The 23685-nt window shown below is 40.8% G+C and overlaps 2 protein-coding genes across 2 annotated transcripts; both read right to left on the bottom strand.

Annotated features, from left to right (window-relative positions):
* Positions 1 to 850: 850 nt before the first annotated feature.
* ect2l (epithelial cell transforming 2 like) lies at positions 851 to 14999 on the bottom strand. The gene is made up of 21 exons (XM_006792805.3): positions 14418 to 14999; positions 12471 to 12583; positions 12194 to 12356; positions 11851 to 12106; positions 8615 to 8849; positions 8067 to 8202; positions 7758 to 7923; positions 7413 to 7541; positions 7222 to 7314; positions 6893 to 7099; positions 6566 to 6669; positions 6300 to 6440; positions 6133 to 6219; positions 5725 to 5834; positions 4795 to 4942; positions 4183 to 4256; positions 3932 to 4088; positions 3772 to 3837; positions 3530 to 3618; positions 1690 to 1862; positions 851 to 1598 (listed from the first exon to the last, which is right to left on the bottom strand). Exons 1-21 carry the CDS (start codon positions 14565 to 14567, stop codon positions 1465 to 1467), a joined length of 2931 nt encoding a protein of 976 aa, XP_006792868.2. The 5' UTR covers positions 14568 to 14999; the 3' UTR covers positions 851 to 1464.
* A 106-nt stretch (positions 15000 to 15105) lies between these two features.
* ccdc28a (coiled-coil domain containing 28A) lies at positions 15106 to 18716 on the bottom strand. Its single transcript, XM_006792807.3, has 5 exons — positions 18097 to 18716; positions 17793 to 17974; positions 17504 to 17658; positions 17199 to 17221; positions 15106 to 17106 (listed from the first exon to the last, which is right to left on the bottom strand). Exons 1-5 carry the CDS (start codon positions 18249 to 18251, stop codon positions 17052 to 17054), a joined length of 570 nt encoding a protein of 189 aa, XP_006792870.1. The 5' UTR covers positions 18252 to 18716; the 3' UTR covers positions 15106 to 17051.
* Between the last annotated feature and the right edge of the window lie 4969 nt (positions 18717 to 23685).

Here is a 23685-nt window from a genome sequence, read left to right as displayed (position 1 = left end):
CATAACCAGATTTGTCTAACATTTCCTATGAGTAATTATTTCAGTGGTTACTAAGATAATATAATAACACTGCTTAAATATCGACTCCCTTACTGTCTGCTCGGATTGGCTGGTTGTTGTTTGAAGCATTCAAAACACGTGTTGCAAACAGGAAAGTTGCAGAATGCTCTATGAACGTGTGTTTGAATAAGTAAATAAGTGCTCAAACAGAGTAGAAAAGCGCTCCACAAGTAGTGGTCCATTTTCCATAAATGAAGACAATATAATGGCAGGTCGCTAATATCAGCCGCTGTTTCCGTTGTTTGTTATCTTACCTGTTGTCTTCTACAAACAATGTCCAGAAAAGCTTATTCAAGAGTTTCTGAAACATTAATTGCAAATAAACTTTTCTGTCTTTAGCCTATTGCGTTAAGGCTGTTTGGATGATTCCTTCTAGTTTTTATTGGAAGTTTAATCATTTACAAATGTGCTAGAAAGGACTATTTATCAGTTTCCCCCATTAATAAATGTATCTTTGATACAGAATTTAATACAAAATAAAGAAATACTGATTAACAAAATCAGTTTTTTGCATGTTACTCTGCATGTTTTGAAATTTTAGGATCATAAGAAAGGGGGGGGGAAATGAAACTTTTGGACTGTGGTTTTTTTCATGCTGTATTACATTTATTACATTTATTACACCAAAAAACAAGACTTAGAGCACCACTGTTCTTTATCAGACCTTTCTCATATCATACAAAACTACCAGAAATACATCAGTTGAGGCAACAGCCTACTTTACATTTTTCAGACAGTTACCTGTGTTTTTCTCACACCAGTCAGAGATTACACAGACTCTGAACCTGGGAGCTGGTAGGATGAAGTCTGTTTAATGTCTGATCTGACTCAACATACAGCTCTGCTTGGTAATGCTAAGAAAAGGTCAAGACAGCATGTGAAACTGTGTGAAAATGTCTAATGTCTAATGAATAACTGTATCGCTAAATGAAGTATAAGGATGTAAATTCAATTCAATTTCAATTCAATTTTATTTATATAGCGCCAAATCACAACAAAAGGCACCTCAAGGTGCTTCATAGATACAGAGAAAACCCCAACAATCATATGACCCCCTATGAGCAGCACTTTGGTGACGGTGGGAAGGAAAAACTCAGAACCAGGCTCAGGGAGGGGCGGCCATCTGCTACACAAGATGTAAGTATGTGTAGAAATGTGTACTGAGTCATTTTTCATCTTATGAATGCAAACATATGAGATTTCTAATACTGCATATTTTAGAACTATCCAGCTCCAGAAGTACAGTCACAGTAAAAGTAGCATCAATTAAATATAAACACTGGCAGATGGTCTACATATTTACACTTAACTACGACATTAAAATAGAATTTCCTTCATAAATTTTAGTTTCCAAAAACCTTTTGACACAAAAACAGTCAAACAGTCTTTTTCCAAACCTCGCTGTCACTGATGTCCTGCCAAAGCACACTCTATAGCTGAACGCAGCACAGATAGGAAGTGCCGTCTCTCTTCGCCTCTCTGTGTGGCACAGACCCAGGAGTGGCAGGGACCCTCGAGGACAAAGGCATGGCTCACATCTACAGAGAAATACATGAATAAAGTTGTAAGCTTTAGAATTAAAGGTGCTTATTTTACCCACTAGAGGTCAGCAAACACTGAAAAACTCACAGCGTGTGTGCCTGATCTCTCTCACAGACAGGCTGGTGAGAGCCACAGAGGCCAGAAATGTGTGCGTGCTCTGGTGAGCCAGCGTGAAAGGTGTGTGCCGCACATTTTGCAGAGTCAACACCAAAGCATTGTTGAGCAGGAAGAGGCCCACATCACAGACGTGCTCATAAGTCCTACGGCAAAGGATTAGTTCAAAAACATTTGGTAGCACTTTATAATACGGCCTGCGACTAAGGGTGTAATTCCCCTGTAATAAAATGGAATTTTAAAGTATTTTATCTCAAATTAAAATGTAATTATACTGTGTACTGTAAGTAAATGTAAGTACTGGGCAAGTAATTTCAGGTAGTGTGCAATGTCATGGCAATTTTGCAGAAAAACAAACACTATTTCCCAACTTGCAACTTTCAGTTCAGAGGACGTACTATGGAGTGTATTAAACTTGTCTTTTGTTTTTACATCTTTATTTTTTTCTTTATTTAATAATCATTATGTTGATGTACTTGATGGACATTCTATTGTTCAGTTGAATTCAGTTAATTCTAATATTTCTTTTATTTGACCAATATAAATGTCATAAGGTAAAGCAATAAAAAGTAAAGGTGTGCTGGGGCAGTGGCATGAAGACAACTGATGCCAACAGGCAGAACAAGCTGATTAAAAAGGCTGGTTCTGTTCTGGGTGTCAGACTGGAGAACCTGGTGTCTGAGAGGAGAATGCTAAAAAAGCTTCTTTGTATCATGAACAACTCCTCCCACCCCATGCACGCCTCCATTATGGACCATGGGAGCACACATAGCAAAAGACTCATCGCTCCGAAATGCAGAACTGACCGCCACAGAAAATCCTTCATACCGGTGACAATAAGACTATACAATTCTTCCTCGCTCTGTCGGTGATCTTCCTGAGGACTAATAGCAAAGTTATTCTGTTCCCATTCAAACCGTGCAATATCACCCAACAGTATTTCATCGAATGTTTGTTTCATCTCCCCATAATATGCTGCTACTCTCTTTTATTCAGTTGCACAATACTATGTCACTTTTAGAATCACCTGCACTGATAGCTAAGATATTTATTTTTCAGGATATAGTTATATTGTTACTTTGTTAGAGTTAATTGATATTATATTTTGCACTATCCTACTGTATACTACTATTCTTATTGTATATGTTATTCCTCTGTTCTCTGTCTTTCTTGGTGCATTGAGCATGTGTATGACAAAAGAATTTCCCTCAGGTTAAATAAAGTTCTTCCTATCTTATCTTATCTTATCTTATAATGGAGCCAAGTATAACCTTTTTTTCTCTTTCACAAACATAACTTTTAAAGGAAGTGTCTTCTTTCATGTAAAATACCTGGAAGTTAGGCAAGATTAAGCCACCACATAATATAGTCCACACCCAGAAAAGTGCAGCGTAGTTCGCTTGAAAGACAGGGAGATGTTGGGTTTTTTCACAAAATTAACAAAACATTAAACAGTACTTAAAATTACTTACAACGCAATTCTTCTTTCTTTCCCGTAAATACATGAAGTTATGTAATACTTAAAATACTTAATTAAAATTACTTACAGTCTGCTTAAATTTGAAATTCCATTTAATTACAAAGGAATTACACCCTCAGTTGTGGGCCGTATTAAAAAGTGCTACTAAGCATTTGAATGAAACAGACAAAGTACATACGCATGCAAAGTTACATAAAGAAGAACATTATTAAACTGCAAATATACACATGGTTACAAAATAGTCTGAATCTGAGCACGTAGCATCGTGAACATTGAAGAATGTAAAAATATTAGTCATACATCTGCTGTCTGAAAGAAAATTGGTGTTTTTACTTGAGAGAATCCGGTATCTGCTCATCAGGGCTCCTGTGCAGAGCAGCATCCTGAGTCATTATTAGTTGCCTGTTTTCTTCACTGAGGTTCTATACACACACACACACACACACACACACACACACACACACACACACACACACACACACAAATATATGGTTTTGAGCATATATGATAAATTATTAAAGAGTTAGAGGCATGAAGAGAGAGGAAGAGCTATGTGTGTTTTTTGTATTTTTTACCGGACAGCCTTGAATCTGTCGCTGCGTTTCCTCTATCAGTCTGTCTGCCTCTGAGGTGCGCTTTAACTGAACACAACAAAGTACATATGCATAAGAGGAGAGCCAGCACCTCCACAACAGAGGCATTTACATGTCTTATAGCTCTCTGTTCATGCGTCACCTTGTGTATGAACTCTCTGAACTGGAGCAGCGTGTTGAGGGCAGAGCGGAGATGTGCGTGGTCAGGATGACCGGGGTGTGTGTGCAAGGACAGAGCTTGAAGCAGAGTCACATACTCCTGCATCCTCCACACTGGACACAGCAGCAGCTCTTGTAGGCTTCATAAACACAGACGTACTTTGAAAGACTGTGGTTTGATACATGCAGGCAGGTATGCATAATAGCAAATAAAAGCTTTGTGTCTGCTCTTACCTCAGCATGTGAGTTGCAAGTGTTCTGTCAGATCTCTTCAAGAAAGCTCGAAATGATGGTTTGCTCTCCCTGCACTGACGAAAATACATGAACAGATACACCACAATTAAATTCAAATATATTTTTGTGTTTAACTATTAGAGCCGAACAATAGTGTGTACTGCATCTTCCGTAAACCAGAACAAACTCGTTTTAATCGTATCCTTTATTCATACCTGTATGAGCCACTTTGCATGGCCTTCGTAAAGGGAAGATTACTCAATAAAAAAAAAAATTCAACCTCAATCAAAATAAATAAAATCTCGACGTTCAGCTAGCCAAATCTGAAACCCAAAGAATACATTATGTACCATTAAAATTATTATAAACTGCAGTAATGTTTGACCTGTTTGTGCTGCTGGCCATGAAATGAAAACGCTTATATAATGCTTTTATAAGAGGTTAAAGGTGCTAGAAATACTAGAAATTGGTTATTTTAGCCCTTTGGTAGGTGGTTGCTATGCAACATGATGATGGCATTGATTGTTAATTGTCATGTAAACCCTTTCTGCTAAATTTCAAGTTATGTACGATTAAACAAATGTTCTTTGTTTAAAAAGACACTGGCTTTACCTTATCAATGGTGTGGATGGCAGTGGTGTAGTTGTTGAGGTAGTTTGTGTAGACTTTAAGTTTTGAGCAGAACTTCACTAAAACATCTCCAATACACTTCTCTGCACCCCACTGCTGTAGCCGCACCTGTAAATCAGCCTGAAACACCCTGTGAAGTACACACAAACATGTCTCCCGCATCATATCCACACAGACAGACAACTTAAAGGGTGGTTAAGTTGACTGTGTTACACCTGTGTGGCCTGAGAAGGCCATCATTTCCCTCGATCCCTTCGAGGAATGACACATCCAGGTTTTGTTTTTTTCACACTAGTGCCAATACCAGCACGCATACATTTCACTCATTTGAGCATTCATTATCCTAACATCTCCTCATATCACATGTTTATTTATTTATTTGATTTAGTGAATAAAATAATGATTGGCAACACACCCTGCTTGGTCTCACATCCTTGTCATTGGCCGGCAATTAGGGGCTCGTCCGGGATCTAACTGATGTTTGGAGACAGTTTGCTTTGTCTTTTGACTCTTGCTCCAGGTCAGGTGGATACTGTTTCCACCTCTGACCTGGAGCAAGTGTTTTGTGGAGATTTGGCTTGTTTTGAAGTCACCTTACATATTCAATTAAATTCTATTTTATTTATATGGCACCAAATCGCAACAACAGTCACCTCAAGGCACAATTATATGACCCCCTATGAGCAAGCACTTTGGCAACAGGGGAGTCACTGCACCTAGTGCTCCGATTACCACTAGAACCACCGTCACCTTCACCCTCCACATCTTCTCGAGCTCTTCTCTGAGCCCTTGGTATTTCTCGAGCTTCTCGTGTTCCTTCTTCCTGATGTTCCTGTCATTCGGAACCGCTACATGTATATATATAAATATATACATGTGTGTGTGTGTGTGTGTGTGTGTATTTGTTTGTACCTGTTGAGCTCCAGTATTTGTGCAACAGGACTGAGGACAACATGGATGTCAGCATAGCTCAGAATGGCTCTGTTGGAGTTCAGAGCTGCTGTGAGAGGCTCCTTGTACACCTTCAGCGCAGACGACACATATCAAATGAATATTTCTAAATACTGAAAGCTTTCTTCTCTCTGATGTCAACATAAACACTGTAAGTGTCAAAATGGACAAAAATGGACTTGCAGGGTTGTGGTTGCCCTTAAAATTCACTTTGTGTGGTTTGCATATATTAAATAATCGATGCCTGTATTCTGGACTTGCTCAGACAGATGTATATATATGTTTTAGTTCTGAAGGAATATTGTTTTACCACTGATTGTTAAGGTCTGGCACTTGCAGATAACAAAAACAAACAAAACTAAAGTATACCTTCAGCACAGCGCTCAGCTTTCCCAGATAAAGACACTCGCTGTGGTGCAGCTCTCTCACAGCTGCACCTCTCCAATCCAGAACCATCTAAAACCAAAAGAAAGAAAAGATGAATTAATTGTTCTCCTTGAGTTTCCACTACAAGGGGCAGTTTAAAGCAGACACACCTGTGGTAGATCAGGTATCACGGTGAAGCATGTCTGTGAACCACCAGCAGCTCCACTGCTGTCCTCTCCATTACCCTCTTGTCCCTTCTTCTCTTCATTCCAGTTTTTCAGAAAGATGGAAAGAAACTCCACAGGTCGGGTCTGAAGGTGTAAGAGAAGGTTAAAAAACACACACACAAACACTCTTATGTGAGTTATGTCCAATTACTTTTTTCTTTTTCTGTTGAACTTGTCCATTACACAAACTGCTCTACAGTAATTCCCACCTCCTCCTCTCTGGTCAGAGCAGTGAGTCCTTCGATCAGAGCCTCGCTGAGATCTCTGGACACACAAATCTCATCAAGGCGGATTCTCTCCCACAGAAAATAGCCTAGAAAAATAGAATTTAACCAGACTGCTACTTATATAGTACTTTTCTATTTATATTTAGCACTCAAAGACGTTTCTTATTCATACAAATGCTTTTCTCTACAGTTAAATCCTTTTAACCAGGGGTTCAGCATCTTGGCCAAAGATCCACTGCACTTCTAATTAGCAGACGATCTGCTCTACCTCTACACCACGACACAAATCAACACGTACATGAAACTCACCCAGAGCTCGGCCCCTGGCCTGGAGGCTGGTCCACTGTAGCTGTAGCCCTAAGGTGCTCCTCAGCTCTACCAAAGCCTCCTCCATCCAATGAGCCTGTGTGCACCAGCCCTGCAGTACAGCCTCACACACATACTGCAGGGCCGGGAGTGCTGGCTGGTTCTCTGAGAGGCCAGTAGGCACACTGCCGTCAGACCACTCGCTGAGGACTGGGAGAAGATGAAGTATGTTTAAAGAAACACACACTGTGAGGGATACTGTAGTCTACGAAACAATGACAGGGGAGGGGAATATTCCTATGCTTAGGGTCAAAGTTTAAGGGGTTACGCACTGTTCTGGAAATTCCCGGTGGCCACACCCACCGGTGCCCGAACCTCCAGACCAGTCAAAGTGGAGAGATTCTGAAGGAGAGTCACTCCTGATGCTGCAGAAGAGAAAACAGGAGGCGAAGTAGGAGGGAGCTGACGTTAATGAGAAAATGCTGATTAGAGAGAAGAGTGTGTGTGTTGTAACATCTGCTACCAGATGCAGCCAGCGGGCAGAATATGTCAATCCCTCCTCCTTCCTCAGTTGGAGCCACCATGCCACACAGTTTTTCCCAGAATTCCCTATGATCAGGAGTCAGTAGAGTCTTCTCTGATAGGCTAGAGTCTGAAAAGTCAGGGCAGAATTACATAGTAGGTCAGCAAAATAGTGTAATAGAGAAGTAATATCTCTTGGGCTAAGTTTTGGTCAATGGATTAAAATGGCAGGTACCACTTTGTTAAAATGTTTTCAAAATGTCAGCAGAGGACTTTAGTCCAGTTAGTCCAGAACAAACTCCTGCAGTGTGTGCACATGAATTTACTCATTGTGATTGAGTCTCACTGTGAAGCAGGTGAATGTCCTGTGTTCCTCCGCAAGCTAGCAGGCCAATCCTCTGAGCTGGTTTCCCAGAAATAGCCCTCTCCACCTGGGTTAGCAGAGATGAGAGAGTCCCTCTATGGTCATAGAGAACCGCAGTCACACCGGGCTTCACTCCGCTCAGCACCAGCTAGATTAAAATGAGCGGACGGGGAGGAATGTTATTTATTCATCTTCCCATTGTGCATTTTATTTCTGCACTCGCGGGAGTGTTTTATGTCTGCTCTGTTTCAGGAAAAATAAATAAATAAATAGATGATGATGTGGATTCACCTCATATGCAGGAATTCTGTTGGAGATGAGCAATAGCAGGGCAGGAGCGGATAGGTGAAGGGGAGAGACTGTGTGAGGCTGTGCAGGTCTGTAGATAAAAGACGACAACGCTCCTCGGGTTTTGATCAGTGTTTCGCTGAAAGATGAAAATGCATGTTGCTTTCAGCATACTGTGACATTATATTATACAGATGTCTTCACATGTGCTCACAGATAAGTTATTCAGTGTATATAAAGTATTTTGTACACTTCAATCGATTCAAAATAGACTTTGAAACCTCCAGAGCCGAAACACGAAGAAGTGCCGCTCAAAGCTGGCTACAAAAATGAGTCACTCCCAGTAGACGCCATTGTAAAAAGTCAAACTAAACAACAGAAATAAACATGTATACAGGATGCTACAAATATGGCTTTGGTCTCCAGGGATAAATTTCCCCTTTATAACAACGGTACAGTGGGTAATGTAATGTTGAAGATTCAACATGCAGAGTCCACTAACTGTGGTTGAAGCTAAGTGAGGTTCATCTAATATGTGGTTAGACAATCACCTGCTAATGCTGGAGGCCTGGACTCTCTCCCAGGTCTGAGGTGCACTTGTGGGCTGTCCTCTTTCCAGGCTGAGAGAGTGACTGGAAGAGCCAACGCTCCTCAGAGGCCAGGAGAGGGAGGGCTGAGAGACGAATGTTAGGCCAGACTCGGGTCTCCCTTTCTGGGTACCTCCACCTTTGGCTATTTCTGGCTTTGTGTAGCTGCCCCAGGGTCTCCTGGCACTCACAGATAGTCCTACAGATATCACAGATACAGTACATGCATCTGCCAGTAAGGGCGAGTTTTTACTAATCAGGAGCGTTTTGTGCTTAGCAATGAGTTGGAAAGGCAAAGATGAACTGTTTGATAATCAATAAAATATATTAATCACATTCATTAAACACATTCAACAACATTCATTCAGTTCAGGTTTATGTATTTAACACTAAATCATAAGATAAGTCGCTTTAACGTGCTTTGTACTGAAAGGTAAAAATCCTACAGTAAAACCCAAATGACCCCCTTTGAGATGGTGGGAATGAAGAACTCCCTCCTTCCAACAGACCCAGGGAGGGGCAGTCATCTACCATTACGCATTAGAGGTTGAAGGGGAAAGAGAAACGTAAAGGAGATCACAGACAGGACAAAACACAGAATAAAAGATTGAGTAAACACTACCATTCGCTTACTAGTAACAAACCAACTGTATTCGAATTAACCAAATGAACCTATTAATGGATGATAACCATTCAGGCACATCTCACTGAATTATGAGACGCATGAAGGGAGTTAGAAATAGTGCAGTCTTAGTTCAGAACATCCACAATTCTGATTTGTTTTTTTTTTGTTTTGTTTTTTTTTTGCCTGTCCCATTTGGTTCTTTAGCCGTCAGAATTGTTGTCTGAAGACCAACAAGGATACCCAATGGATTTATTTTGCCAAATGGATCATCATGGCATTGCCGTATTGGTCCATTTGATCGACCTTTGTTTTTATTATTTATTTTATTTTATTTTCAGTTGTTACAGACGGGACAGACATGAGTGAGGGATAGGAAAGGGAGAAAGAAAGAGGAAGGAAAAGAAAAACAGAAGGGGAGAGGGACAGTGAGAAAGGGGGGGGAAAAAATATCTCCGGGATCACCTGTTGAGAGAAAAAGAATAGAAAACAAGCAAAAAAACCCAAAAAAACAAAACAAAGCAACATACTATACACAACACCATCGCATTAATCTAGCTAAGTGTAAACAGCAGTAAATACTAAATATTGAATGTTGTTGTGCAGCACGCAGGACAGACAGCGCACAATGTGCTTTGAAGTAGCAGCCAAGAAAGGTGTGATTTAAGTCTACAAACAGTGAACACCTGTGTGCACACCTGTGTGGATCGGCGCGCTTGTATTCAAATGGTTTCCCCATGTAATGGTCTGCAAGAGGATGTAGAGAGCCATAGCCCTGTCCCTCAGGGCATGAAGCAGGCATGGAGGAGATCCAGGCCCCAGACATCCAGAGGCCCCAGAGTGCAAGAGCCCAAGGAGGACCACCGGAGGGGCATCCGTGCCACCTTCATGGGAAGGGCTGAGGATACCCAGACGAGGGGTCACCCAGTAGCCACCGGGCAGAAACTAGAGGGGGCTGCACCGGCGTGCCCGCCGGCAGCCAGCTGTGCCAGAGTGAACCGAGCCGCAGGCACAGAGGCCAGAGGCCCGAGGGCCCTCCGCGCCCCGGAAGAGGCCTGACTGAGCAGCAGGCGCCAGGCCCCGCCAAGTAGCCACCGGGAGTGAGCTGGCACATGACCTGAGCGCCCAGCCCCGGACACCAAGAACCAACAATGCACCGACCCCTGAGGGCATCAGTCACCGGCAGGGAGTGTGGTGAGGGGAGATAGGCCTCCACACTTGGAGGGCCTGGGAGTTCCCAGAGAGGTGGAGTCTAAGACCCGACCTGACATATAGACACAGACAAACAGGCACACACAGACACAAACATGCATTCCCACCCTCATGCACACATATACAAACACTCAGCACTCACCCAACATAGGAATAAACGTAAATGGACATGTACACACAATCACACTCCCCAAACATACTCTATACCCCGGGTCCAGGTATCCTCGCCCCCAGAGGGGGAAACGGCACCCAGACCCAAGAGATGTTACCCTTCCCTCCGGGGTGGAGGCAAGCAGACCGCCCCAGGCTCCGCAGCAGCAGGGAGGCCAATCGGACAGCCAGCATCTCTTCCCAGCCCCCCCGCCCCGATGGCTAGCAGAGAACGGGGGTGTGTTAAGACCCCATACCTCCCTCCTCCCGCTCAAGTGTAGTGTTGCTGCGTGTTGCTCTAAAGTGTGTTTAAAACAAGGGAGAGCATGGTGCTGCTGCCAGAGAGCAGCAGGTGTTAGCACGGCCCCTCCCAAGAACCCTCAATGTCTACATGGATTTAAAATTGAGAGGTGGGCACCGGCGCCAGAGGTAGGTTTGAATACACAGACCGTCTACTGGACGCCGTTAACGTGCCCACCCTCAAGGCCCTATATATATATATATATGTGTGTGTGTTATGAGAGTGTAAGTAATGTGGATGTCTAAGTTGTGAGATAAAATTGAGGCACAGGTGGCCAGAAGAGGACAGAGGGGGGGGGGGAATGTCTCCCCTGCACCCTGGTGACACACCCGCACCCCAAACCCCCACGCCCGCCCCGGATCCACTCATCCACAATTCTGATTTGAACTTTGAACTGATATAAAAAATCCAACACGTTTGACACAGGAAACCTTTCGATTTGTCTCTATATTTGTTTTCAGTCCCACAAAGCCGGTAATGACATTTATAAAAAGTTATAAAGGAAATGTCCCAGGAGCTGTTTTCACTAGTCAGGAATCAGACCGTCAGGATCTCTGCCCACAACTGCTGCCCAACTCCCAGCTCACCAGAACCCTACAGTGCCTAACGCAGGTGGTGGGCCCACAGAAGGCCAGGCCCCATGGACTAACGCCCAACTACCACCAAAGTTGGTAGGCAGGTGCGTCGTGGTACAATGATCACCCGCCAGGTAAGCGGACACACTGAAGAGAATATATCAGCTGACTTGCCTTGGTATCCTCCATGAACAACTTGCGGAGGTAGCCGGGAGGGAGGTCTGGCTTTTTCTACTTAGAATACTGCCCCCACGACACAGACCCAGATTTTACCACCTCAAAAATGTGTTGCTATAGTTTCTACACCCTGTCATTTTTCTGTTTTTTCTTTTCCACTCACTCTTCTCCTCTCGAAGCTTTTCTCTGATTTGCTGCCTGATCCTCTTCTCCCTCCTCCTCTCTTCCTCCTCCTCTGTCATTCCTGTGCTTTGCTGGTTGAGGGTCCCATACATCTCTGCTGCCTCCCGTGGAGTGAGCCAGTCAAGTGTGGAGAGGCAGGAGACATAGTGACTTTTCCATGCACCAAACTCTTTTTCTCCAGGAGTGTAAGGAAGGAACCAGCCTCGTCTGATGCACCGGCCCGCCCACAGACAGTCCTAGAAAGAAGAAGAGGATTTAACTTGTTTCATAAAACCCCAATTAAGATGTATGAATACATTTCAGATCTCTTCAGGGCTTCTCACCTGCTCAGCTAGAACCCTCCAGTGCCAGCTGACTTGGGCAGCTTTGCAAAGGTCACGTGGGGACAGAAATGACATCACATACAGGGAGAGAAACCGAGGCAGCACCGACGTAAGGTCCACTTTAGTGACCGGAACCGTCTCAATCAGCAAATCCCGGCAGTACCTGCTCAGGTTACAGAGGTTTCCAGTTTGAACTGAGCACCTGTGTACACTTTACTAGTTACAGTTTCAGGCTGAGATTAATGGTTAGGACACAAACGTGTACAATCCACTTTACCTGAGCTGTGACTTGGTGCAACGAGTGAGCAGAGAGTGCAGCAGGTGTTTCCTCTGTCTGTCCGTCCACAGATCAAACCAGTGCAGCACAAGATTCACTCTCTCCTCAAATAACTGGTATGGAAAATGGAAAAAGGATACCAACATAGACACATTCAGTGCGTGCAAAAGCCTCAAGCCACCTCTCATTTCTTAATATTTTGCTTCCAATTAGCCAGAATTCCTTGTAACTTTTTAAAGTGCTCTTGAGCAATAGTTCTCCAGGCTTTCTGCACATCTTTCAAAGTTTTATTGGACATTGGCTACTTTTTCACTCATTTTCAGTCCAGTCCTTGTACCTGACCATTTTCAGAGGAATGCTTTTTGCTTGTTAAACCACTTAACACTGACCTAAATTCAAGTATATAAAAGGCACCTAACTTAAGGGATAAACAACTGCTGTGTCTACACATAACCAACTTAGCAAAAAAACACTTTTAAATTGTATCTTTATGCACTTTACTACTTTGTTCTCATAACTTTAATTAAATCTACAAAACATTCCAGAACAAAACAGAACAAAAGGCAGAAACATCCAAAGAAGAGCTTTGAATGTCCTTCGAGAAGCCTGGAGAACTATTCCTGAAGACGACTTAAAGACATGACAAGAAAGCTGCCTAAGAGAGTTCAGACAGTGCTGAAAAATAAATATGGTCACAACAAATATCAAGGTTGTTAGAACTGTAAAAACTTTTTTTTGCGTTATATACTGTATTTCCATGTAAGTTTGCACGTTTCAGTAAATCGCTTAAGGAACTGACCTCCCAGCCCATTGTTCCTTCAGTGGGCTGGTTTCAGTCATTATGCAAATGTACCGTTTATAAGATTTGGGGAAACCTGCAGTCAGCTGAGACTGAAGAAGTCACTTGGATGAGTGATGAAACGTTTCTCCCACAAAACGCTACGTCCAGATGAACAGAATCAACTTTTGGAGAAGAAAATGAAATGATTGTGACAAAATACACAAGTATTTCAAATAAACTAAGATAAATATTAGGTGCTACTTTTCATTACATTTCTTGCAAACAAGCGTAATGAAAGTAGATTTCTCCTGATGGTTTTATATAAGAGGTGTGGGCAGTAAATACAAGGTATGGCCTCGAATTGCATTAGTTTCCTCTAATGGTCAAATACTCAAGCTACCAATGTACACAGAAATGCTGGCTCCATTGGAAAAACAATCAGTTTACCTTATTTAATAAACATATCTCTAAGAATAAACTTATTTTGCTATGTTAAAAGAAGTGATTTAACTTCACCCTGTTTTTTTTATGTTCCATGCTTATTTTTAACCCTTCAGTTATGTTTGTTTCTCAGATACAGTAATGATGCTCCTGGGTCAATTTGACCTCGGGCATGTTTAGTTATCCAGGGCAATCCAATCCAATCCAATCCAAGAAAGCAATAAATTCAAATAAACATTGTTTATATCTCATTATTAACTCCATTTCAATCAATATTTGGTCCACCTGTGTTCTTTACTTCTCACAGATCATGGTTCAATAAGGACATATCCGCTCGTTTTTCACAAAAAAATGTACATTAAAACATTTTATTGTACATTGGAAATACCTGCACGTAAAATTCACTTTTCATGACTGTTTCTTTTTTTGTATTACAAACATATATATTGATTGCAACTTATTAAGTCAAGCAGAAGCTTCATATTTAAAAAAAACACAAAAAACCTTTTAATTATTTATTTATTTTTGTAGATTATTTTACTTTGAAATGTGTCAATTTGATCCGCAACATAACCGGTTTCAAAATTAGGAATTCAGTAGCTTTCATAAAGCCCTGCACTGTCCTGAAATGCATTAACTCTGGTTTCAGTGACATGTTGTGGCTAATAGAATATCACAAAGTTTATCTGCAGGGGGTTGACCAAGGCCCACGTAGCATTTCTAACCTGCAGGTTGATCCGCTTGTTGTTCAGGGGAGTCCAGCTGCTGAAGCGGGTGTCAGACAGCAGGGTGCCGGCCTGCTGCGGCTCATAGTCCGTCCCGCTCAGCTGCCACCGCTTCACCGAGTGAGGGGCTGATGTCAGGCTCGCCTCCATTAGCACAGACGGTTTAAACACTTTTGAGGAAGCACCTTGAGTTCCGCTTCACTTAAAGTCCGATCGATGTATTTCCAGATTGATGTCTTTAAGCCAAGTGTCCACTTGCCAGGCCGCCCCTTGTGCTGTTCTGTGCAGTCAGTCACCTTAGAGACGCACCAACAAAAGGATTCCTGCATTCCTGCACACAGCACGTTCCCGTGCCTCCTGCACATTAATAATTCAACACGCAGGGTTCACATGTAAGCAATCACAAATGAAAGCATCAAACGCTACACAAACTTTATACTTAACCACTTAAGGCTTAGTGTGGCACATTTGATACATGTTTTTTTAAGAGCTGTACGTCATAAATGTGACCCCCTAAATCCCCCTGAAAAACCTACATAGGATTGCACAATACATTTTTAAGGAACAAAAAAATGTCTGGAAAAATATTATACAAATTATACATATATGGAAATGTAATTATCATTATTTCGTGATTTTTTTTAAATTGTCAGATGCTTCAATAAATACTCCATTTTCTGGCAATTAATTCATGGTTCAGACTTTAATGCTTGGAGGATCAAAGAGTATTCCCTTAGAAACCTGTACAAGTGGCACATCACCTAACAATGATGATCCCAATGATCCCAGACATACTCCCAATACAGTAAAAGCAGACCCGGATAGAATAAGAGCACAATGGAAAACTATCAATTCCGCCTCCCCCAATCCAGGTACTGTTATGACCCTATTTACTCACTTCTCTATTGTCTTAGTTTACAGCTGCAACCAAGAAATTCAGACAGAGAACTTTATTGAGGAAAAAACAAACAGGTTAAACACCCCAAAAACAGGTTAAAATACAGTGTCCAAGAAAAAAGAAAAAGAAAAAAGGGTTTACAATCAAAGCAGCATCAAATTATCTTATCAAAACTCTGAATCCAAACCTAGACTCACCTAAAATCACTTAAAGTTTAGAACCAATAAGGCAAAAAATGATTAAATGATTAAATTAAGGCTTGTTTGTGATGACAACATTTGGACTGTTTAGTCTTCTCCAGCGTCAAAACAACACACCAGTGATAACGTGTGCAGTGCATGCTGTGTGTCGCATGGGTATGTGCAAATATACTGAAATGGACCAAGTCCACTCAGCAAAAATCATATGCAAAAATCGCAAACTGGAATTAACATACTACTCTCAGTACTCACCGGGTCCTTATGTTATTTTTGGCTGGTTTAAGAATTTTTAAATCTATGCTGTTGTTTAAAGCTCTAATACTGAGAAACAATTAGAAACTAATGCCTAGACTTTGAAAAGTCCAGCTCTGTTTCTTACTGTGAGGAGATCAGTGCAACACAAGTGATCTACATACGTCTGAGTAATGTCAAAGGAGCAAGTTTACAATCATTTCACTTTCAGGTGAATGGTATCACTTTGGTTAGCAATGTATTGTAAATCTAAACTGCTTGGAAATGAGTGAACGCACTACGGCTTGGCTTTAAACAATACAGGGATGCACCAAAGCCGATATAGAGAATACTGCACATTAGCTAAAGATCTCAGAGAACACAAACCTCCCTTGGATGCAGCCACGTCTCAGGTAAGTTAACATCCTGCTGTCTTAGTAAGATCAGACCAGAGAGATTTCCATTCAATATTAGCTATTGTTTAAAAAAAAGAAGGGGGGGGGGGGGGGGGGGGGTAATGTGGTGCATCCCTATTAGATTATCTTACAATACATCCCTCCCCCTGTACAAACAGGGAACGCTTTGTTGCCATTTCCATTGCAATACATACAATCAACACTGCTGACACCTTATATATGAAGGATAGAAACTACCTAAATCAAAAATAAATTAATGATTTGTTTAAAAAAAGAATTATATGCCATTAAATGTACAAAAAAGATTGAAAAAATATAGAAACTACTTTCATTGCTGAAATTTTATTTATTTATTAAATGTTAAATTAGATATTTGTTTTAAATTGCTTCTGCATTTACTTAGTAAAGAAGTCTGGATGCTTGATAATTTATGTATATATATGCATATTCAATTTTTTTTTTAGCCCCAGACTTACTTTTTTTTGTTTTTTTCCCCATTTGTTTATGCAAATTTCGTTGTGCAGACTTTTAGCTAAAGGCAGCCACAATATGTGACAGAAAAATGCATAAAGAAATGTTTGAGGAAATGAGTAAGTAAAAACTTTCAAATGTGTAAGTCAGCAAGTTAAAATTAATATAAAGGTAAATAAGTACAAAAGCAACTTAAAGCAAATGTGCCATATATGGTCAATTTATTATTACTGTTATTTATTTATTTATTTATTTTACTATATTTTGGTTCATTTAATTGCATATATATATACATATATAGCTATTTTGCATTTATTGATTATGGCAGTTTCAACCCCCCATACTTATAGACCCCCATAGGTACTATAAATGAAATAGTCGGCTCAAATTTGATTGAGAAATGTTGGGGCGACGGAAGTCACACGCTCGCAGTCCTCGGGATCTCTTGTGTGTCGGCTAGATTCAGTTTCTGACTGGAGAAGCGATGTCAAGAAATACAAAAGTTACAGCAGCTGTTAAACGTGAGCTTATTTCAAACTTATTAAGGGCGAAGACAAAAGGATACATGGAAGAACTCAGCTCCTCCAGCTGTGGAGAAAAAAATAACATGTTTTACTTCACTACAAATGCAAAAAAAAAATGATTGCAGAATGAGATTCCAGACTTTATCCTTTTCAGCATGAAGCCAGCTGACTAAACTCTTTAAGAGTTTAACACTTGCCGGAGGATAAGCAGCTAAATCCTTGCAGGGATACTGAGTAGTTACATGACATCAGTGAACGGATTATTTGGCAACACTGTTAAACTGTCAGGCAGCATGCCACGGGCTATGAAAAGAATATTTTATGAGTTATGTCACAGTGGCCTTACATTAAGGAGCAACTTGTCCATGTTGGTGTCGCAGGCTGTTTTCCTCTGATCCTCGGGCATTTCATCCACCTCACCATAGAGGTCAAAGTGCAAGCGTGCCAGCTTCTCCTGCATCTCTCTCACATGTTCCATTTGGTCAATAGAGCATTCATTGCCTAAGACAAAAACAGTCCTCAGTTATCCGTATCTATCATATATCTCTCTAAGTGTATAGGATAATTTCTATTACTGGATATATGAAAGTCAGTGTGTGCTCTGGTAAAACGTTCCTGTTTTTAGTGGGAATTACCAAATGCCTGTAGTTTCCCTGAGTGGAAGTCGTTGAGGAGACTGAGCAGGCCATTCTCCATCTCCTGTACATCTGAAACATCTGTGAGAAAAGAGTGCTGGACGATCGGTGTTGCCTGGCCCTGGTTTTGACTAGCTTTACCACCCAAACCCTGCTGATACCTGGGTTTATCCTTCACTCCCCTAAAACAGGCAGAAGCAAATACAGGCAGAGTGAATACAAGTCAACAACCCCAGTTCGGTTAATGCTGGGTAAAACTGAAAAATATTGAGATGTTAAATCATTGTAACTACACTGTTACTACCTCCTGCTCTTGTTCTTTTGGCTGGAGTGAGTCCCCGTGTAGCCAAGGTGCCGTCCTCCAGTGGAAGCGCTATTCTTCCGGCCAGAGCCACCGGACGGAGGCGCCGCGCTGGTGGAAGTCCTGGGACTCTTTCTTTTTAGCTTCCGCTCCTCCATAACTTCATGTTACGGTGCCACTTGGTGAGCTGCCCGGACTGGATAGGTAAAAGACGAAAAGCTGACAGGTTGGACTGTAAATCAAAGCCCAGCCCTGTGGCTAACCGTACAGAATCAGCCTGACAGGGCAGGCAGGCAGGCTCCGTACAAACCGATGGCTTTCGTGACTAAGCTAACGCTAGCTCAGGAGCTAGCTACTCGGCTAACCTTCAAACTTCTGACACGGCGTTTAAGTCACACAGCACAAACATAAGCCGATATATATATTTACTCCCAGTAGCAGCTGAAAAAGGTATACGTTACTTCTGTTCGTGACAGGTTGTCCACTAGATTAAAACATTTGAAAAGTCATAGTAATTTCCGAATGTACCCCGCAGGCTAGGTGGCTAGCTTGCAGGTCCAAACTCTTGAAAACTTCCTGTTTTGGTAGGACGCAACGGAGTAGATATGGTTTGGCCCCAATCTGCTCCGTTGCGTTCACGGCCACAATCCACAGTCAAATTACTAAGTAAAACGTGCTAAATCGTGTTACACAACAGCGTGGTGCCAATCAAATACGAGTGAAGCTTTATAAAAGCACAAATATATTTATTTTCGAATAAAATGATTTTTTTTCTCACCGATTTAGTACTATTTGTTCCTTGAATATTTACAAGACATTTAATATCATTCTTAAAATTAATTTCATTTTAAATGTACTTTATTAATTTAGAACATTTATTTTAGTTGTTATTTGTGAAGTTTTATATGTGAATGCTTGTTTTTATGCATTCAGAAAGAGGAATTTCTTCTTTCTTTCTTGTTATTTTTTATATTAAGCACATTTTAAGTATAACTCTGCAGACTCGGTATTAATTTCGTTTGAGTGAGCTAACTATGGGTATTATAGGTACCTTAAAACTAAACTAGACTACAAAAAAGGAAAAAATAATTGAACTGATTTGGTGAGGTTGGAAAGCTAACTAAAATAAAGTAAAAAAAAAAAAAATATATATATATATATATATATATATATAGAGAGAGAGAGAGAGAGAGAGAGAGAGAGAGGAAATATAGTTCATTTTAGTATCTGTTAGTTTGGTTAAAAAAAAAAATTATTACAGCTTCCTTGATGAGGCATTGATGGACATGATTATCGAGAAGACAAGATGTCTACAAGACTGCGAGTCAACTGCTTTTAAAAAGTTGTCTGTTTTTATAGTAACTCTGGAGCTAACAGAGGAACATCACCAAGCAACATCTCCTCTACTTTGACTCCGGTGTAGTTGCGTGAAGCAACCACAAGAGAGCGATAGGTGAACACCTAATAATGATGCCCTGCCTCTCCCCTTTTCTTAATTAGGAATTCTTTGCTGATAAACATAATGAAAAGAGTCTCTTTGTACACTTTAATTGTGCATATTTTCATAAATATAAACGAAATAAAAAAACACCGCTTAACTGAATTCCAGACAGACTATTCAACTTTTTATTGGCAACGCCAAATATTTTGCACTCAGTGAGCATCGGAGTGTGTGTGTGTTTAGGGGTGTGTATGCAATGCTATTCCAGTCCTAGTCTTGAATAGCTTCATTAATAGCTGATTTTATTCACTTTTACTGGCACATAATGAAGAAAAAACCCAACAAATTCTTCTGATTTTCGGCATTTGCGATTGCATTGCTGTCCCTCACTTGTATTGACGAGTTGGCCTTTGTGTTACTCAGTAGAGAGAGAGAGAGAGGGAAAAAAGGTAATTCAGGAAGAGGGGAAAAAAACAACAACAGATAAATGCTTAACGTGAATTAGACAATGAATTTCAGTTTGCATCTAAAAACACTAACTTCCTGCCAAAGGGGTCAAGTTAAAAGTATGACCCAATGAGGATATTTGAAATACCAGACTGTTATATACTCTTAAAAGCTGTGTTTTTCACCCCCGCCCCCTGTTAAACGGCTGGGGCTGAATTCTGTGTGACACATCAGGCAACCCGCAGATGTTTTTCTGATCTTGAGCCTCTTGATTTAAAGCTCAGGAAATGACGCACCGTAGATGCGTTGATGCAAACACATGCTGTAGATCAACCTCGCTGACGCTAATATTCCATTCACGCACATTAACTAGATTTATTATATTTAAAACTGTAGCTCAATTGCACCATGGAAAGGCCCAGTGCGCTGTTTTAAGTCTGCTCAATCCTTCCAGCTCCTCTCCATTAGTTCCAGTTCCAACATCAGCTTTCCTCATAATTGTTTATTCACAGCAATCGATAATCAAAAAAAGTGAAACGAAATTCTCAGAATTCTGGAAAACTACCTGGCGTGGAAAATGAACTTGAGCTGGTGGGTAATTTTCTCTCTCTCCCTCTTCCCATTCCCTCCATCCTCGCTGCTCGAGTGTGTGTTTACTGCGTGACAGTGGCAGAGTGAGTTGAACCAGGATAAAACGTTACAGATGAAAACATTTAGACTGTCGCGTCCACGCAGCCATTAAGTTAGCAGATCCACACACACACACATATATGCACACACGCATGCACCTATCTCTCATCAGTAATTGCAGTGTAGGTGCTGTTTGGAGAGCTAGCTACTAGTTACAGCCAGTTCATTCTTTTCTCGTGTGCACGCCTGCTTGAATATGCATTGGATTGTAAATGAATGACAACTCGTTTAATTACACGCTCGCTCTTATTCCTAATTCTAAGTTAGCAGGTCTTTTTTCCCCAATGTGGCGTTATTCGGGAATTCTGTCAGACAGACTGTCCCTATTAAAGGCTACAGTCTGGGATTGCAACAGATTTCAGTTAAGCTGATATGTGACTGCGTTTAATAAGAAGAGCTACACAACCTCATTTCAGTTATCCGTGTTTTATGAAGTTATTACTTCACTAAAATAAAAAGTCTGTCTCTTTTTTCCCTCCGAGGACCTGACCCATAATCAATGCAGAATATACACTGATGTTATATCAATCAGGAATAAAAGCATGAAGGACGTTCTGTTGTTTGTATTCATGCTCCGCGTACATCCGTGTTCGATACTGCATGTCCCCCAATGTGACAGGACACACATGAGACTTGTAAGCAAGACACTTTGTGTGTGTGTTTTCATTCCTGCAGCTGTAACCCAAAATAAGGCGTTTTTAAAAAAAAACCAAATTTCTCCATTAATACGGACACACTTGAGTGTTTTTTATTAAAAAAAGATGAAATTTATATTGTTCTTGGTCTAGTGTATGAATAAATGTTCTGTGTGTGAGGGAGCTGGACATCTCGTCCTTGTCTTCTATTTGTCTTCCATACAAGGACAGGGATCAACGCGCACACAGTCACATAAACAACACATGCAGTCTGGGATTGTCTGAGAGGAACGAGGAAGAGATAAGAAATGAGAATTTCTTAAAAAGTAATTTTTCTTCAGTAGAAATATTAAAGCACCGTGGATGTGATGCTGAGTATCCCATCACTTGTAATCACTTACACACTAAAAAGGATCAAAACAGGGACTAATCAGGCAAAAAAGTGGCTTTAAATTGTTCTCAACATGTCTGCGATGTATGTATGGAAGACGATTAGAGCCGCTGAAAATAATATGGCTCATGATTCCCCCCCCCAGCCCATTATTCTGACTCTAATCTCAGAATTCTGGCTTTTTTCTTTTTTTTTTACATAGTTCTGATCTTTTTAAAAGTCAGAATTCTGAATAACACTTTATTCAGGGAATTCTGACTTTATTCTCTGGATTCTAAGTTTTTTTAATAGTTCTGAGAAAAAACAATTGTAATTCTGAGATTAAAGATTAAAGAAACATTTCAGGGAAAAAAAGACTAATCTTAGAATTTAGACTTTCTTTCTAGTTTGGAGAAAATATATTATTAAAGTGGAAATTGGGGGGAAAAGGGTTCAGAATTAATTTTTCCCCTCAGAATTCTCAATCAAAGGATGACCTAAATACTATATATGTATTTATTGTTTGTTTTTCAGTGGCTGTAATCCTCTTCTGTACGTATGAGGTCAAGCATTAATGCTGGTAGTAACCTCATGCCCTATTTTTTTTATTGTACTCTCCTGCTACATCGAATAATACAAATAATAATAATAATAATAATGATAAATACATTTTTTACTGAGTAAGCGATGATTTCAGAAACATGTTGATTGATCTTGGTCAGTAAGGATGTAAAAGCAAGCTCAAACACCTGACACATGAGTGTTAACTACCAAAATATGAGTTTTAAGAAATGATTTTGAAACCAAATGTGCTAAAGTTGAGACAGAATCGATTTTTCACAAAGATGCACAGGCAGTTTAAACAGTATGTTCGAGTTTGAGAAAATTGTTAATTTTGAGTGATTGCTTATGTGTATTATATTTGTGCATATTGGACAACATATACATGGATACGGATGTATCTGTGATAGCAACAGGCCCTTCAGTTGCATTAGTGTGTAACAATTAAAAAAACAATCACTGGAAAAAGCTCTAGGTGAGAAATCAGTTCAAGGACCGATCAGCAGCTCAGTAAAAGATAATTGATTTTATTAAGAACTTATCAAAAGAAACTCTGAACATCTAAATGGTCTAAAACCAGCTTTGTGATGTATATTAGTAATAAAGAGGTGTTCATTTTTGTTCACATAACTAGAATCCTCATATACTGGACTAAAGATGTAAGAGGAAGGTCTTGGAAAGAGAATTTTGGATCTAAAAGACTGCAGCCTTATGTAGGAGGTGCTGACTGTAAAATGTTGCTCCAAGAGTCTCTAATATTTAATATTACATTTATTTATTATATAAGTCAATCAGGATCTCACTAATTCCACCCAATTTTCATCTGAGACACTTTGGTCATGCCGCATATCCTGGTATCTCCTCCTAAACTTCCGTCTCCCCCTGAGTGAGTTCTTCCCCCTCTCCTCCTTCCTCTTCCTCCCTCCCTCCCCCCTCTACCCACTGGCCTCTTCCTGTCCTCGTCTCACCACTCTGTAGAGGGTCCAAGTGACATTTGGCTGTCCCCTGCCTCGAGGGGGTCCAGGAGATGCAGACGTTTTTGGCAGGCAGGCACAGGGAAGCCTAGGGGTCCTGACGGGGACTCCTGGACTAAGAAGAGAAAAAAAGTACACATCATAAAATGCACCCGCAGTCAGGAACACACATACGCACTCGGGGTGCACATGCAAAAGCTAGCTAATGCGCAAACAGGGGAGAGCTGACACGTGTTAATGTGTATGCACACTCGTGCACCCACCCATCAAAAACATGTAATGAAGGCACAGTGGATGGTAAATGTGAGAAGGCGAGGGAAGCTGCCCCCTGGGATTTGAACTGTTAAACTACTGAGTTTTCCCAACTGCTTCCATTCCCCTGTCTTAGTTAGGATTAGATCCTTATTTAACAAGGCCTGTATGCTGGTAGTTATATGGGATATGGGCTGTGATAAAACAAGGACATTTCTGCCT

The sequence above is a fragment of the Neolamprologus brichardi genome, chromosome 23, assembly GCF_056152115.1.
Source record: "Neolamprologus brichardi isolate AB-2024 chromosome 23, ASM5615211v1, whole genome shotgun sequence".
NCBI classification, from domain to species: domain Eukaryota; kingdom Metazoa; phylum Chordata; class Actinopteri; order Cichliformes; family Cichlidae; genus Neolamprologus; species Neolamprologus brichardi.
The sequence above is the reverse complement of the archived record's forward strand: the minus strand, read 5'-3'. Positions and strand labels throughout refer to the sequence as shown.

Bases quoted from the DNA above. Each gene is read 5' to 3' on its own strand.
- ect2l (XM_006792805.3), bottom strand. From the start codon at position 14,567: ATGGAGGCGAGCCTGACATCAGCCCCTCACTCGGTGAAGCGGTGGCAG. The intron at 12,107-12,193 runs GTGAGAAGCCCT...TCTTCTTTCTAG, and splicing joins GGAGGGTTCTAGCTGAGCAG to GACTGTCTGTGGGCGGGCCG. The intron at 6,441-6,565 runs GTGGGAATTACT...TTACACCTTCAG, and splicing joins CTCTGACCAGAGAGGAGGAG to ACCCGACCTGTGGAGTTTCT.
- ccdc28a (XM_006792807.3), bottom strand. From the start codon at position 18,251: ATGGAGGAGCGGAAGCTAAAAAGAAAGAGTCCCAGGACTTCCACCAGC. The intron at 17,975-18,096 runs GTAGTAACAGTG...TGCCTGTTTTAG, and splicing joins CAAAAGAACAAGAGCAGGAG to GGGAGTGAAGGATAAACCCA. The intron at 17,222-17,503 runs GTAAGGCCACTG...TTTTCTCCACAG, and splicing joins TGGACAAGTTGCTCCTTAAT to CTGGAGGAGCTGAGTTCTTC.